At 35.0% G+C, this 18,193-nt stretch overlaps 2 protein-coding genes and 1 long non-coding RNA gene across 11 annotated transcripts in view; 1 reads left to right on the top strand and 2 right to left on the bottom strand.

Moving 5' to 3' along the window:
* The window catches only part of LOC111510402 (uncharacterized protein CG43867), a 746,925-nt gene that overhangs the window by 248,752 nt on the left and 479,980 nt on the right, over window positions 1-18,193 (bottom strand). The gene's annotated exons all lie outside the window — the stretch shown is intronic.
* On the top strand, window positions 857-16,569 carry LOC111510690 (probable cytochrome P450 6a23). The gene is made up of 4 exons (XM_074169800.1): window positions 857-1,333; window positions 6,747-7,448; window positions 12,382-12,633; window positions 16,212-16,569. Exons 1-4 carry the CDS (start codon window positions 904-906, stop codon window positions 16,376-16,378), a joined length of 1,551 nt encoding a protein of 516 aa, XP_074025901.1. The 5' UTR covers window positions 857-903; the 3' UTR covers window positions 16,379-16,569.
* LOC141480072 (uncharacterized) lies at window positions 16,557-18,165 on the bottom strand. Its single transcript, XR_012464148.1, has 2 exons — window positions 18,031-18,165; window positions 16,557-16,838 (listed from the first exon to the last, which is right to left on the bottom strand). It is a non-coding gene; the product is annotated as an uncharacterized lncRNA (long non-coding RNA).

Genomic DNA, 18,193 nt, shown 5'->3' with positions numbered 1-18,193 from the left:
TACTGATTCATTATAAGCTTAATTATGTATATTGTGTTTATGCAAAATTAGATGTTGAGTTGATTATAGAAGACCTTGTTCTCAGTTCAGCGCAATATCTTTCAGAGTAGATTCAGTAGTTTATTTGTTCTACCATAGACTTTTTAACAACTTTCATTCTTTGAAATTGTAGCAGTTCATACTAAAAAGCAAGTAGAAACTGAGTAGTCTTGATTTTCAGAGAATGAAACTCTTATCATTCAAAAAAAAACATCTACAACCACATTTAAAGCATTCTTTCATTCATGAAAAAAGCTCTACAGTTCACAGAATGAACCACGGTCTCCTAATTGCGCACACAATTCATGCCGTTCAGAACCCTTGGTTCATAGATCTTCACCGATCATGTCTCATTCTGTGTACTGTGAAAAGTTGTTGGACAACTTTAGTCCCATTATAATAACATCAAGTTTTTCAAATATGTGTGAATACTGAATACTATTTTCTGTACTATTTGAATTCCCCCAAGCTGATTAATGCAAAATAAAATCCAATAATTTTATTGGACCCCACAGTGTATCCTTTCCAAAGCTCTTGTTTATCAGATATATTCCTCACAGTCGTAGAGAATCATTTCTCAGAACCGTAGAGGGCTATGTGGCATGGTTAAGTTGTTAGAAACGCAAGTTTCTGAATGCACAAAATAAAAATCAATATTTCATAAGAGACAGCATGATAGGTGATAAAATTCATTCATTATATTTCATGAATCAATATTTGTTGAAAAAAACTAATCTAAGTGATACAGAAAAAATATATCGCCAATCAGAATGAAACCACAAAGAAATTACAGAGTATGTCAGATAAAACTATTCACAGTGAAAACATACTTGTGACTAGTTCTCTCGCAACTGATACAAAGTGATGATGTTATCATTAACAATAACGTACATTTTAGCCGCAGTGGTGGCCAGCATATATTTTTTCCAAAAATGGATCTATTCATACTGGGAACGAAGAGGTGTGAAATATATGGAACCCGAATTTTTCTACGGGAATGTCAGAGACATGATCCAGACTAAAATTTTCAGCGGAGATCTGTTCAAAAGATTTTACGATGACCTGAAATCTAGGAAAGTCAAGTATGGTGGAATCTACGCTTTTTTCACACCAGTTTTCATTCCCATCGACCTAGATCTAATCAAAAGCATCATGCTGAAAAATTTTCACCATTTTGTGAATCGCGGAGGATACGTTAATGAGGAAGCAGATCCATTGTCGGGTCATCTCTTCAGTTTGGAAGACGAGAAGTGGAGGAATCTTAGAACAAAACTGACACCGACTTTCACATCAGGTAAATTTAGATTCACTTACTATAAGAACATATACTACAGCAAAAATTGCTCAATACTTCGAAACCATAGAAAATGGTTTGATTTTTGAATTTCTTTATATTAACCTCTGAATTTGGTAAAAAGTATATAAGGTAAATAGTATATTCAGTACTAAAATCATTATAATAATAATTACTATTAAGAGCCAAAATCTATTGAAGACAGAATTGGAACATATTTGAAAGATGATGTTGAAATCTAAAGCTGAGATAGTATTTTTCTGATTGATTCGACTGTTACATGATGGAGATCCATAGAAATTTCACAAACTACACCAAAAATGATCTGATGTTTACAAACTTCATTTCCAAAAATATCACATGTTATGTATGTGATTCAATACGAAAAGCTACTGTGATAGCGAAACATGTCGTGATGGTTGTGAAAATGAAGTTTTCAAGCTCATATAGTAAATTAACAAAAGTAATATAACCAGGGATCTGATAAATATTAAAGTGAAGTGAAATTCAGACAGCAATATTTATTAGATTCTCGAAAACCGTCATAGTTATGACATTTTATCGGTGTAAGTGTTGTTTCCTTCACACAAATAGTTTATTACATATCGGTCGGTAGCCAGGCGGTTCGACGTGGGTGCTTTCATCACTCACTTGAATTGACTGCCGTGTTGGTCGATAGTTCACTTGCTATTGTCCAACTCGTATTAGGAGTCACACGTTAAAATATAAGACCTCGTTAATCCTTAGCTCGCACAAGTTTCGATTTCTGAGGGTTGTTGTTCATAGGGGTGCGACAGCTGGTTAAAGAAAAAACAGATTTTAAACAGATTAAAACAGATTTCGCCTAATATTTATCACTTGATTACTGACTCAAATGATATTCCTTAAGACACACTTTTTGTTTTCAGTTCACAGAGATCTCTGAGATCATACCAACCTAGATAGTATTTCATCAATAATTTATTCGATCAAAAAAAACAACTGAAGAATACTTGTTATGGTTTGTTCATGTGAAAAAACAATATAGAGCCAATGGCCTTGGCAGAAACACATCTATATTTTTTTCAATATTTTTGTAATCCAATGAAATAGATTTTTTCAGTTGGTTATTTTGGAAATATCTGTAAAATTGAAGTTTGTGAGAAACCCATTCCATTCTATTATATTCTACTAGAGCTCAGAGATCTATTGCGCTGTTTCCTCGAAGACATAGAAGACTCGAATGAGAAAAAACATAAAACAAATCTGGTTATTGAAATCACTCAATAATGTGACAATGCATTCAAGCTTAGGTGTGTTACTGTATTTTTTATTGATCAAAGGGTCGGAACACCCCTCTTGGTTAATTTTCTCATGTTGTCTGCTCTGGATAATTCATGTGCGTTTGAGAGTTTGAGTATTATTTTCAATTAAATGAATGTCTAAAACTCTCTAAATTAAACCCATTCTCCATGAAAGCGGTAGAACTACTTAAAATCGTCATATAAAAACTATTCGGGCCCTTCCCTCCCAGCCAAATTGTAACCCCCAAAGAAGGATATTCAGTGAAAGTTTCTTCTTGGCACTCATAATTGCTCTTTCTGCTGTTTTGCTGATTTTTGGAGGCACAACAAAAACCCGAAGGCGCCCTCCATTGATTCTTTAAGAGTCGTATAGGGAGAATAGGCCAGATCTTTAATAGTATTGGATTTTCTTATACAAATGCCATTAAAAAAACAATTTTGTTCGATTTCATCATTACATTGAACCTTTTCTGTCTTGACTTTTTTTTACGTTTGAACAAGGTATGAATATTGTAAATTTAATTCAAGTGGCGTCTCACCAAATACAATCACTTTCAATCACCAACAGGTCGGCCAATAACATCACAAGTGTTTTGAACTTTCAATATAACCAATCTCCATATATAGTATACTCAAAGAAAAAAAAAAGGGTTTTTACCTTTTTCTAGTTACAGTTTAGAAATCTGCGATCACTAGAGACAAACGTCAAAACAATATTTCAAAAAACTCTCCTGATCTTTTTTAAGGACAAAACACAAAAAACACTGCATGAAAATCCTGAAGGCTCTCACAGCTCTCACACTCTCACAGCGGTGCCTGTGCGAAAGTAGCGATTCACATTGGATTTGATTCGCTGGAGATTAAATCCATTTGAATAAACGTTCACAGAAAGTTTATTCCACATCTAGATGAAAGAGTTGTTACAACAGTGATGTTCCGAGGTGTACTGAGTTGAACCTCAAAACGATGAGCAGCCACAGTCCGTCGAGTATTTCTGCTATATACCCCTCTTGGTGGAATCAAATGTGCCAAGTGATTTGAACACGTTCCGTGAAAGTATCTATAGGAGAGAGATAAATCTCCAACCTTTCTTCGGTGTTTCAGACTATCAAGGTTGCAAGTGATGTTATCGTTTACAATCAGGCAAATCGTTCTTTTCTGGATGGAATCCAGCAACTTCAGGGTATGCTTGGGGGCAGAGCTTCATACATGAGAACAATGCTCCAAAGAAGGTCTGATCTAAGCTTTATAAAGCTTTATCAAAAGTTGCTGAGGTTTGTACAGTTTTCTGGTTCGGAACGCTGTTCCAAGCTTTTGAGAAGCAGTCTTTGCAATTTCAGCAACAAGATTGTGCCAAGACATATTGGTGTCCATTTTAACCCACAACAAACTTGTCGAAGCAGAAAGCGGAATTGTCTAGCCTGACATTATTATTTCCGGTTTGGAGACATTTATATTATATAAATCGTTGATATACAGTAAAAAGAGGGTTGGAGACAATATGGATCTCTTGGGAACACCAGCGTTGATGTGAACTTATTCAAGAGATATCCATCGACGGCCACTTGCAGGGAACGTTCCTTCAGGAAGCTGAAGAGCCATACACAAAAATGATCTCACAAGCCATAGCATCGAAGTTTGGCCAGCAAACATGCATGCCACCCACGGTCAAAGGCCTTAAGAATATCAAGTGCAACATCTCTTGATTTCCAATGTTTCTCGATTGCGTTATTCCAAATATGGGTGACATACGATCTTTGTTTCCAGAAAGTCATATTGATGACCGCTCAAGAAGCCTTTCAAATATTTGAGGATATGGTGGTTCACGACTTTCTCCATGATTTTTGATAGCACTTATAGCAAAGCAGCTGGTCTATAATTATTTGGAATATTTTTGTTGCGCTTTTTGGGAATAGGCTGAAGGCAAGCAATCTTTCAACAAGAAGGAAAAACCTTTCTCTTGTGAAAGGTTGAAAAGTCTGCAAAATACTGGTGCGAGTTCATTTGCGAAGTTTTTAAGTACCATGACGGACACTTCATGAGGACCAGACGCCTTGTTGATATTGAGCTGTTTCAAAATTCGCCTGACTAGATGCTGTCGAAAAGTAATTTCCGGCATTGTGGATTCTAGTGTGGAAATAGTGGGTGGTGCCTTTCCCAGAAAATCGACTGTGGAGTGGGACGCAAATTGTTCTTTTTCTATGGCTGTTGTTGCAATTGAACCATTCGCTTGTGTTAGTGTTGGAATTGTGGATTTTGTGCTACAATAAAGCAATTGGAAAAAAACCTGATAGTCATGGTGTATTTGTATGTATTTAGAACAGTACATACAATTTTGGTAGTTTCATTACCAAATTCCAGAGACATAAGACATAAGTAGAAAATAATAAAGATATATCCGACTTTGATGATATTCATATTTTTGAATTCTTCATCTAAAAATGAAACAAAACAATCTATTATGACAATACCCGATGAAGAACATTGAAAAATTTATATGAGATTTGGGTTTGAATGTCTGTCAGAAAGCGAGACGGATGAATAGGGATTAGATTAAATCAGGTAAGGTTAGGATATATTCAAGTTTGAGTTGCATTCAGGTTAGCTACCAATTATTAACAGTTATTGTAGGGGTTTATAGTCTATGTCCTTGATATGCCGGTGTAAAAAATCATTTCAAGCAGTTGTTTCAAAGGCGTAAAGGTTGGTGAAAATCCCAAAAGAATTTTGATATTTGCGGGTATACGGTGAGTAAAAAAATAGAACACTCTCATTTTCAATTGAATGAGAATGAGGTCATGATTCGATCCCATCTGATAGTGCTTGTATTAGGTCCTTTACTAACTGAAGAATATCAACTGTAGATAATGACTTTGCATCTCAATCAAAGTTATTATAAGTAAAATATACTTAGTGTGTGAATTGCAATTCTTCAGTTTTATAAACCGAATGAACAAATGTATTTTTCTGTTAACGAAAAAATTATTGTTCTCGATGAATATAATGCTCTCATACACCACAATCCTTCATATACTCTAGTGTGTTCGCAGAATCATCGATATATAAATACAAGAATGAAATAAAACCATCTTTAGGAACTGTGCCAATTAATGAAAACTACTCACTCAAAATTGAAAGAACAGTTCATTCATTTCATTTGAAAACAAAAATACCGACCCTCGACATAATAATGAAAGCATCCAAAAATAGTCAGAAAGAAATTGTGAACACTTGATCGGAATTGATGAAATTATTTGCTGGAAGAGACATTACCTAGGGCAGATAGTTTCGACGTGAGAACAGAAAGATTTATTATCTGGACGTAACTTGGCTTATCGAAAGATATACCATTTGGAAATATGTGTCGAGGCAAAAACGTTACATATCCACATCAAGCATTTTCAGAAGGCTGGTCTACCGGATTAAATTGGCCTTCTGGAAAAGGAAGGCGACTGATTCTAACCTACACTAGAAGTGTTGATGGTTTTATTGAGGGCGGTTTATTCATATTTAAAAAAATCTGTTTTTCCGTTAACCAGCTGTTGCACCCCTACGAAAGACAACCCTCAGAAGTCGAAACTTGGGCGAGCTAATGATTAACGAGGTTTTACCTATTAACGTGTGATTCCTAACACGGGTTGGATGATAGCAATGCAAAATCGATCGTTCAGACTAGGGCTTAAACCACCGACCAACAAGGCAGTCAATTCGAGTGAGTGAACAAAGCACCCACGTCGAACCGCTTGGCTACCGAACGACCAAACAAATCATTCTGGCAATTACCATGAAGACATGAACGGCGCGATGTGTTTGAAGAATATTTTGGGCAAATGCATCATTCCACCTAACTTTGTGATTGTGATGAATAATGCAAGTTATCATTCCAGAAAAGTTGAAAGATACCAACTAATTCTTGGAGGAAAGCGGATATCATTGAGTGGCTTCGACAAACTGATGGTAACTTTTTAATTTGGCTACTTTTATTTTTGACAATCTCTACAAAATATTCCACCCTGAAGTCAAAGCTATAAATAAACCACAACTTATAGAAAACTTTACGGCATTGCATATATATTTAAATAGAACAAAAATTATGATTATAAAAATAAAATTTCTATCCCACATTTCAGGAAAACTGAAGATGATGTTTCAAACCTTAGTGGCCTGCACTTCCGGCCTCGAAGACATCCTAAGTGAGCACTCGATCCTCCAAGATGCAGTGGATATCAAAGACGTTTCTGCTAGATTTACAACCGACGCGATTGGTTCAGTTGCTTTCGGAATCGACTGCAACAGTCTGAAGAACCCAGACTCAGAGTTCAGACAGTGGGGAAAAGGAATATTCGAACAAAGCATTATCGGAAAACTCAGGGGAATCCTGTTAATGACGCTTCCTAATAACTTCTTGCATGCGATAGGTTTCAAAGTGATCAACAGGACAACCTCGGATTTTCTGATGAATGTGGTTAGGAAAACGGTTGAGTACAGGGAAGAAAATAATGTATATAGGAAAGACTTCATGCATTTATTGCTGCAGTTGAAAAACAGAAGTAAGGTCAGCGACGATGCGAATATTACAAAGGAAGAGGATAAGAACAAAGGCTCAGATACTTTGACTTTCAACGAAGTTGCAGCACAGTGTTTCGTGTTTTTTGTAGCAGGATTTGAAACATCCGCCACGACTATGACTTTTGCTTTGCTTGAACTGTCCCTCAACCAGGATATTCAGGACAAATTGAGACAGGAAATCAATACGGTTCTGAAGAAGCACGATATGCAGTTTACTTATGATTCTGTTATGGAGATGAAATACTTGGAGAAAGTTATTGATGGTTAGTATGTTAAAGATTGGTTGGAGTTATGTAGATCAATTCCTTTTCAATTCAGTTGTTATTCATTATTTACTGAATGTCAAAAGAAAATTCAGCATGAAAAATGAGAATTGAAACTTTCTATGTTTTTATTCTCATTCATTCTCAGTTTTGATTCTCATTCCTCATGATGAATTATTTCAATGGGATTCAATTTCGAAGAAAATTCGTAGCAACAATATTTGCGGAGGGATTTATTTGAAGCAACTTGTACAATCATACGGCTATTCAAATGACTCTTTATCTGAATTATCATTATAAACAATGACCTTGACTCTGAGTCATCTCAAATATCAAGATAACAATACGAGGTACATATTATAAATTTATTAAAAACACTTGACTGCTATCAGCATACCTATAGTTGGATACCACTTGAAACATACGAGGAAAACATTTTCTACTAGGACCATCTTTCTTTGATTGTACGAGTATATTAAATTCTGAGCATTTTTAATATTTTGGATTCAACAATGGAAGTTGTCGTTGACCAACAAATCACAAATTATATGGGTGCATATTTTTGACTGCACTTTGCTATTTTCAGACTTTCTAGGGCCATCGGAAATTTCACTAGTTCGGACTTCCAGTGTCTACTATGATTCACAATCTATGAAAAAACAAATTAAGTTAGAATGAATAGCTGAAATATCAATTATATCAAACAATGAAACATGAAATGAAAATGCAATAAAACGAATAAAAAAATCAAGATGAAAGATGAAAATGGCCACAAAGTAAAAACAAATATAAAAAGAATAGCAGAAATAAAAAAATATTCAAACCAAGTTACTTCACGACGCGACGCTTCGATTGTTAGTATCCACAATCGTCTTCGGGTAATGACTTTCAAACAAACCATCGGAAATGTCGAAAATAATTATAAGAGAAACAAGTTTCGACTCAAAAACCTACTGCAAAACTTTCAAAGTATCATCACATTTTTTTAACGTAAACGGGGGTTCGTCCTCGTTTGAGGAAGGGGTTTTCATTCTACATTCATTACTGTTTCGCCATTAGAAATAGGTTCACTCGTTTATAGTCTGGATCACAAGATTCTTTTTTTGGAACTTTTTGAAAAATTCAAGAGGAGTTCGAAAAAATTGCATAAGTTATAAACAACTTAGGAAAATAGGGAAGTTTGTTTTTTGCAAATATCTTGGAAAATATTAAAGACATCCGAAATTAGAAAAAAGATCCTTGCAGGCAGATCAGCTCAGTAGAATGTCATTCATTTTTTTTTATGATATTGCGATGGTTTTATATCACTATATCTATTCGAAAAAACGATTGATAACCTATTTATTTTGTAGATACAGTAGAATTCATAAATAACGACTCCGCTTATAACGACTATCCGTTTACAGCGACGATAATGTTTACTCAAGTTTAGTTTCATATTTAGTAATTGATAAAATATACCGATTAGTGCGACTCCGGTTTAAGCGACCAACCGTTTATAGCGACCGTTTTTCATGATACTACATCAGAATGTCATCGTGATTTCATCCAGGTTTGGAGACCAGCTCCCCTGCCCTTTTGGCTGATTTTTGGTCTTGAGAGGGACCAATGAGTTCATGACTGAATTGGTGACGGCATGAAGTCCTTAGACATCAGTGCCGCCCTTCACGGGATACCCCTACCTGGCTGGGGTGGGATGGATGAAAAAGTTATTCATCCGTTAACGGGGGACATGAGGGCCTCATTCGACAGAGTGTCGGGGCCTTCAATATCGGGAGGGGTCGTCTACAGCATAATCTGTGGCTTCCCTAACTAACGGGTTTTCATGAGTTTCCGTTTTTTCGAAAACTCTCTCATTCCTCGACTGAATGGACTGCCGAATGGAAGGCAGCTGCAAATCTTTGCGGATGGCTTCATTCCGCACGAACCAAGGAGCATTCACAATCATCCTCATTATCTTATTTTGCAACCTTTCCAAAATGGAAATGTTGGACGGAGCCGCTTGTCCCCAGACGCCTGAAGCGTATATGATGACAGGCTTGAACATCGTGTTATAGATCATGATTCTGTTTTTTAAACTCATCTTTGATTTTCTATTGATCAGAGGGTACAGACTGACTATCCGACCCTCGATCTTAGATTTGACGTACGTAATGTGCGGGTTCCAAGTGAGCCTACGGTCTATCAAAAGGCCGAGGTACTTTACTCGCGCTTGCCAGTCAATCTCCCTTCCAGAGATTCTCACTTTTCTGGCCGGAGAAGATAGTAATCTTCCCATGGTTATCGCCTGAGTCTTCATGATACTACATCCGGTTAAAACGTCGCGCAATATTTTGTTTAAACAATCTGCACACCAATACCTCGGCGCACTCCCTCTTCTCAGATACGTCTATTGATAGGTACTACTAACAGATATTAATAGATTGATTTTACGCTAGAGGTTCCAGTATGAAGTCTTTGTCACTTGTTGTAAATTCATAAAGTTCGACAAAATGAATTCTGTGAAGCGAAAGTGTTTTGCAATTGAAGAAAAAAGTGCAATATTACAACGATTAGAAGCCGGTGAATCAAATGCAGCCTTTGCAAAGGAGTTAGGCGTATCCCATTCTACAATATTCACAATTAAAAAGAATAAAGATAAGATCGAGTCGCTGTTCAATGCCAACGTTTTGAAATGCAAACGTGTAAGGACTTCTTCTCATGAGCAGTTGGATAAGGCATTGTTACAGTGATTCAAGCTTCAGCGCGACCGGGGAATACCCCTTAATGAACCTCTGCTACAAGAGCATATCCCCATATTACTTGAAAAGCATAACCCTGGTGTTTTTGCCTCCAAACACGACATCAGTGTTGCAACCCATTGACCAAGGGATTATTCGAACTTTGAAATCACATTTTCGTAAAAACGCTAACGACGCGAATAGCAAAGATAATGACGGTGATGATGCCGCACTAGAGGAGATTTACCTAACCTTGAGTGTGTCTGAAGTTCCGAAGGCTGCGGAAACGCTCAATGTGTTTGTTCAGACTAACTTGGATGATAATTTTATGAAAACAATGATGTCGCGAATTCATAATGCTGTACGAAATTTTTACTACCGAACAAAAGTTTGTCAAAAACAAACTCAAATAACAGACTTTTACGTTAGTAACACAGTTTTTTCGTGCAATGCGTGTGTATTTTATCTCTTTGTATTACAGTACATATGTTTGTACAGTAGGATATTTAAGAACTATTAAAATAAAGCATATGTGATTCCTATAAAATGTTTTATTCACCTATCGATCAGCAATCCGAACAGCTAAATGAAAGACTAATGAGCTAATGTACACTTTACTACCACAAAATTAATCCGTTTTGTGCGTCGTCCGGTTAATACGACATAGTATATTCGGTCCCTTGAAGGTCGTTATATCCGGATTCTACTGTATTCATAATGAATGTAGGATAAAGAAAATCACTTTCGTCTTATTTCTACCAAGTTTTCATTTGTAACGACCGGTTTCGGTTGTTAAACCACCTCGCGATCTCATATTAACTTCCTGAGCGAATCCATTTATTTTAACTAGTAACTAAGAATGATTACCCTTAATAAAATTCACTCGAACGATAATTGATTTTGAAAAAGGTATCTTTGTCTACCTAAAGACAATACAAAATGATAATGTGACCTAAAACTTAAAAATTATTCAATAACCCCGTAAAACAAAACCAACCCAAACATGTAGAATGCTACTTGCCATGCTACTTGCATGGCAAAACCGTTGGCAAGGTTCAACATCAAAGCTAAGAGAAGTGAAAAGTTTTGTGAAATCATGGACTACATACATTACCTAAACATCGAAGAGACTAAGTTATCCTAACCCGTTTAAGGTTAGGCCACACACGCCTAACTCACGAGTATTTGCTTCAAAACAACAATCAACCAACATGCGAAGCGTGCAACGTGAATTTGACTGTGAAGCATCTCCTCATTGATTGCCCGTGGTTTGACTAGCAGAGGAATGATCATGGAATACCATTATCTTTGAAGGATACACTAGGATCCGATTCTGCATTTGATGTAAATTAAATTAAAATTAGAAATGTAACCTGAACTGTAACGCTAGTAACCAATTTGGTTGATGCGTTTTTTGTAATAAAAAAAACAATGCGATTAAAACCTTTCTTCATCACGTATGTTGCATTTTTTGTCAGGCCGCGGCCATCCGCTTGAATTTATTATCTCGCGCATGATTTTTAATTTTGCGATAAGATATCGATTAGCTTTCCAATTACAATATTATTATGTGAATAATGATTCAAACATTAAAATTAGTAGAGTGAGTTATTTCTGAAAGATTTACAAATAACATCACATATTTTTTGTAGATCTATAAAAGAAAAACAATATGTAGTAAATTGTTTTGTTATATCTGGAATTGATTAGGGAGGATTTCTGCTGAATATTTATAAACGTATGAAATGCACTTCCAAACTAAATTGAATCATTGAAAATTATACATGAACATAAGGTAAAGAGATTTCCTAATTGATTGCAATGTCTACTCTCTTGATGAATCGCCCTGTAGACCCCACACATCTGAAAATAAGATTAAAATGTGCCTCAATTTTGATATTGTACATTTATATGAATTACTGACGTGATCTCTATATTTTGTATTTTAATTATTCATTGTTAGTTTAAGTGTGTATGCGCATTTTAAGCGTTATGAAAGGATCATTCAGATCATTAAAATGTTTTAAAATATAAAAAAAAATGATGATCATCAAAGTCAAAACACATTTTTTAAAAACCCTTCCATAAAAATCAAGATATTTCAACCAGTTATTTACCACTGCATCTGAACTTTGTCTTCATCTAAGAACCACAGATTTCAACATGATGTTTATATTCTTTAGAGGATTTTAGTATTACAATCTTTATTTCAGAAACTCTCCGTAAACACTCAGCTCTTGCAGTCCTTCAGAGAGTTTGTACAAAACCGTATACTATTCCCGGTACCGACATAGTGCTAGAAAAAGGAACTGCGGTCAATATTCCAGTTCTAGGAATCCATAGGGATCCAGAATACTACCCTGAACCGGATAAGTTCGATCCAGAGCGATTCAATGAAGAGAACAAAGCTAGAAGACACCCTTTTGCATATATGCCTTTTGGGGAAGGACCTAGAATATGCATAGGTGAGTGTTGGTATTATCGATACGAATGTCAACTATGCAGCTAGAAATTGTTGATTTTATAGATTTTTTTATACATATATGAAAAAGATTGCGGGGCTCAACTTTATTATGTATCATCACTGCAACAATATTGTAATAAAAAATTCTTTGAAGAGAAAATGCGGAGTGTAATTTCCTTCATCCATCACTGGGCATAGAAGTTCCAACTTCTTGTAAATGACACTTCCAGTTTTTTCAAATATAGTTTTTGCAGCAAAAATACCCTTCCATCTAGTTGTCTTTTTGCAAATCTGTTTGTATATTATGAATGCAAGAAGGCAGTTTCCGCCTCTATCCTCGAAAGCATAAACAATTCACACAATATCATGATGATGATATATGAAGAAACTCATTATCACTGACTAATGCAAATTGCACAATGCAAAAATACAGAGAGAAACACTGAACATGGCATAATCACTGAATTATGCAAATAGTACTATTCAGTAATGAAGAAAAAATTAAAATATGTTTTTTCCGTTGAGCAGCTATCGCACCCCTACGAACGACAACCCTCAGAAGTCGAAAGTTGTGGGAACTAAGGACTAACGAGGTCTTACCTTTTAACGTGTGATTCCTAACACGGGCAGGACGATAGCAAGTGAAAATCGAGTGGCTGGGGCTTAAACCATCGACTCACACATCGGCCGATTGACTGAGTGAACAAAGCACCCACGTCGAACCGCCCGGCTACCGACCTACCGAAAGGTTTATCACATTCAATTTCATATACTACCAGAAACAATAGTATATGCTTTTGGAAAGATTTGTTAACAATACTTTGTCATTATTCTCAATGAAACAATGAAACTGATGGGAATTGGTTTTTTGTGGGCTTCTGAGATCACAAAAGACGACATAGAAGATTTTGTGATTCATTCTCTGTTCACTGATTTCAGATGTTGTGTTAGCAGTTAAAAATTCGAATTCAGTTTTTATCTATTACCGCTTCACTGAAATTTCCAAAATATTTCTCTATGTAGTTTCCATTGCACCAATTTCCAATTATTATTACACTGACCCGTTACTTGATGAAAATTAGTTAAAAATTCGAATTCAGTTTTTATCTATTACCGCTTCACTGAAATTTCCAAAATATTTCTCTATGTAGTTTCCATTGCACCAATTTCCAATTATTATTACACTGACCCGTTACTTGATGAAAATTAGTAACATTATCCATGATAATGAAACAATTTTCAAACTAGTAACTTCACTAGAGACACGTTTCGCTTCATTGTAGCTTCGTCAGTGGAAGTGGTATCTTAAACTATTCTACAATGCATTTTATATAACAGTAGTTACAGAACTTAATGAGATGATAATAGAAATTCCAGATGAGCAGGAAGATTTTGAGAAAAAGTAGTTACCATACAATCATTATTCTAGGTAGGTAGGTGAAATTTGAAAACTAATTGGTGGATAACAGTTAATCCTCGGAAGTGTGCGAAAATAGGCTCAATAATGTAGAGTGGTTGAATTCTTGTTGGTCGTTCAATAGGCAATTTGATTGTTTTCATTCATTGATTTCCAGAGACTTCATCAATTTTATTTTTTACCCTTTATTTTCTTTATGTGTTATATTCTAGTCCATGACTAAATCGTAGATTTTCTGCCTAAGATGGAAAACACTAAAATTGGCCTTTTTCAGTTCAAATTTCTTTTGTGTTTAGAAATTCTCGTTTCGAAATTTCCAGACGTTCTTATGTGTAGTGAGGACTCTTTTTATCTTCTAATATTCTAGTTTTCATTATTTTACATTGATTCATCACCTACTGGGAGTCAACGAATCTATTAGACAAGTAAAAACTTCTAGACTATTAGATGTATCAAAATGAAATTTGGTATAGGTAAATGTTATGCGTAGAAGATAGTTTTCACATATTTTTCACTTTCTGCCCACCTACGGTTGCACTGAAAATGACTCCGGTTCTGAATTTTTAAACGGAACACCCAGTATATTGTAACATTTTTGGATTTCTGAGACAATTCTGGATTGGAATGTGACATTTTCGAAAGTTTTCACGCCTACTTTTGAAATTGCATCGGGGTAACCATGACAAAATTACATTTTCGTGTCTAACGATTATTTTTCAAATGGCGACCATTTTTTGACAAGCACTTTTCGAAAAAGGATTTTTTTACGAATCTAACCATAGGTACTAATATATTAGCTGTTGGAATACAAATAAGAACATAAATTGAATATCACTGAGGAAAATAATTGATAATAATTTATCTACTTTCGTCAAGAGTACCATGGATAGTCATGATCCCATATTATTTTGCAGTTATTTCCATAAGTTGTGGAATTGGCCGCGATGGTAGTGCGCCCGACTCACGATCAGAGGGCGGTGGGTTCGATTCCCGCCTCGACCAGATATTTTTCTCGAAAGAATTTATCTGGTTGAAGGCTGGAATCATTCTGCAACCGTGTTAGGAATCACACGTTGAAAGGTAAGACCTCATTAGTCTTTAGCTCGCACAAGTTTCTCAACTTCTGAGAGTTGTCGTTCCTATGGGGGCGACAGCTGATTAACGGAAAAACAGATTTTAAACAGATTAAACAGAAGTCTTCTTTGAAGAACAAAACACTCTTTAATTTGTAACTATCGTTATTGTAGTTCGAAAATGTCCATATAGTTCGAAAATGTCCATATAGAACGATACTGCGGTAGAGATAGTTACAAACAAAAGTGGAAAAAAGCACAGAACGTTTCATTTCACATTTTTCATTCCTTGATTCAAGTTAAATTTTAGTTCAATTTTCCGTCAAAAAGATGTTTACTCGATGTGAAAAAGTGGATATGTTGTTATGGTTTGGAGAATGCCACAGAAATCTAAGGAATGTTTCTGAGTTGTATGCAAAGATATCCCAATCGGCAACATCCACTCCATCGTTTCAAGCGAGAGGGAAGTTGAGAAGCAGAACAGAGGTTTATCATTAATGAGGAGACTGAGACAAACGTTCTTGCTATGATTTAGGTTGACAAAACGGTTTCTTTGAGAGAAATTCGTCGAGAATGCAGATAAGTCACGAATCAGCAAGAAAAATACTGAAAATCACGGGTATCAAGCATTTAAATATCAGTTGCATCAACATTACACTGAAACTCCGCGATTGTAATTTTCTGATATCACCTGAGGTACTTAGATTAACTTACGTCTGATCATTACCACCTAGATGCAATTTCAAAAGTGACTGAAAAAATTATGATCCAAAATTGTCTCAAAAATCCAAGAATGTTACAATTTGTAGGGTGTTCCATTCAAAAATTCAGGACCGGAGCCAAAGTGATGAATATATGAAGAATATCTTCTTCACATACCATTTACCTATACCAAATCTCATTTTGATACATCTAATAGCCTGGAAGTTAAGACTTGTCTAAAAGATTCGTTAACACCCGGTATATTTATTACCGTGGCATCTTGTGGAATTTCATTGTCACTGAATCTATAAAAAAATGTGAATTTATCTTTTGTTTCAGACTAAGTGCACAAATAATCATTATTATATACTTTTCTTCTAATTTCAGGAGCCAGATTTGGACTATTGCAAACTAAAGTTGGAATTGCCGCTATTATCAAAAATTTCAAAGTCACTTTGAATGATAAAACGAAGACCCCAATAAGGTACTCCCCGTCTGCTGCAATTACAGGAGTCGACGAGGAAGTTTGGTTAAACGTAACGAAAATTCAGTGAAATTGACAACACCATAGTTTTATTACCCCACTGAGGACCAGAAGACACATGAAAGAATATTATTCCATAATGAAGACACATAGAAGAATATTCTTCCATGTGTCTTCATTTTCCAGTAGCTATAATTTTTGTATAGATCACTTCAGAAAAAAAATCAGAATATGAAAAAAATAAAATCATTGTTATCAACTGTTTTCCACTATTTATTTCTTCTTCAATAATACAGAGTCTTTTTTCTCTTCCTACATATCCAGATTGTTATGGAACTGTTTTCTTTGTTTGATTGAAATAACATTTCTGACTTATTAGGTTGCTTTGAAGTGCAAAATGAAAGAAAAAAATAGTAGTCTTGTCTTTCTTGTGGAGCTTTTGCTCCTAGCTAAAGCCTGTTGTGCCGTCACTCTGGAGTAACAATCGATTGTGGAAGTGATGCTGAATAATCTTTTGAATATGCTGCAATCTACAAAGTTCAGTAAATGTTATTTTCTACACATTAAATATGAAGAAATCCGAATGTAACCCAACTGAAATACTATATTTTTACGTTTTGCGGACTCAAATATCAGTAAAACGGATGACTAGGATTAAATAATTATCAACATTCATTTCCTTCTTTCAAATTCACCGAGAAAATAAATAATTGGTAAAGTTTTTGGCTTTCTACTACTCCATCTTGATACAGCAGATGCTTTTATGTATAATTCAATGTTCATATAAAAGTATTCGTTTCGAAAGAATTTTTTTCTTTCGTGTAATTCAATGTTTATATGAAAGTAGCTGTTTCAGGAGGGCTTTCTTCCAGTTTGTGTATGAAAGTTGCTTCTTTGCATGATCTACACATCCATGTATAGAGTAACTTATTTTCAAATTGATTACTTCCTTCCTTTCTTCGGAAGATTCCCACATTTTTTTGTGTCAAGATGGAGTAGTAGAAAGCCAAAAACTTTCTTTCGCAAAAATCATTCACTCCTAAAAATAAAACCCCTCCAATTCAAACATAAATAAGTCCTGTAAATTCACTTGCCATTCAAAAATGAAAAAAATGTTGCTTTCATCAACAAGGAAACAAAAACAGCGGAATATTATATTGTTTTAAAAAAATAATACATCAAAGTTACCAATGTAAAGCATAGAACAAACAAAAATCTTCAACCTGAAATTTATTGTGATATTATGATGAAACCAACTTGCAAGTATAAAAACGCATGAGAAAGCTATTGTGTAGCAAAACACGTGTCGCGGTTTTTGTAAAACCCTTTATAGTGAAAATCATATATTAACTGTATCAATGAGTTTCAATATAGATTTTCACCAAGTTTCGGCCAGTTCTATCCACTACTTGCAACAATGTTGGATGTAGAACAATTAACTTATAAAACTACTGAGGAAGTTTCCTTTCATGAAAATCTGGATGAAATGGATACTAGAGAATAGGTACTGAAAAAAATCAATAGACCGTGTGATTTCTCTTTCATTTAAAAGTTATTCAATTCAATTCATGAATTTCTTGTGTTTATTTTTTCAATGATTCGATGTATTTTAGTTGATTACATGATTTAGTTAATTGATGATAATTGCAAATTTTATAAAAATATGCACAGGTATTTTAACCCACGTGATTGTATTAAGATTACAAATTATATTGAAAATACCTGAAGTTATTTACTGACAAAATATTTCGATTTGAAATAATTCACTGAAACACTAAGGTTATTATTTTTGCAGTATTCAACCGACTTTTGCAAAGGTAATAAAATGAAAGGTCAAATATGTGATATCGGCGATAATGTGATTGAACGATGTTTGAATTGAGAT

This window comes from Leptinotarsa decemlineata, unplaced genomic scaffold (assembly GCF_025532065.1).
Source record: "Leptinotarsa decemlineata unplaced genomic scaffold, Ldec_3_MD MMD2_P_RNA_scaffold_6, whole genome shotgun sequence".
NCBI lineage: Eukaryota > Metazoa > Arthropoda > Insecta > Coleoptera > Chrysomelidae > Leptinotarsa > Leptinotarsa decemlineata.
The sequence above is the reverse complement of the archived record's forward strand: the minus strand, read 5'-3'. Positions and strand labels throughout refer to the sequence as shown.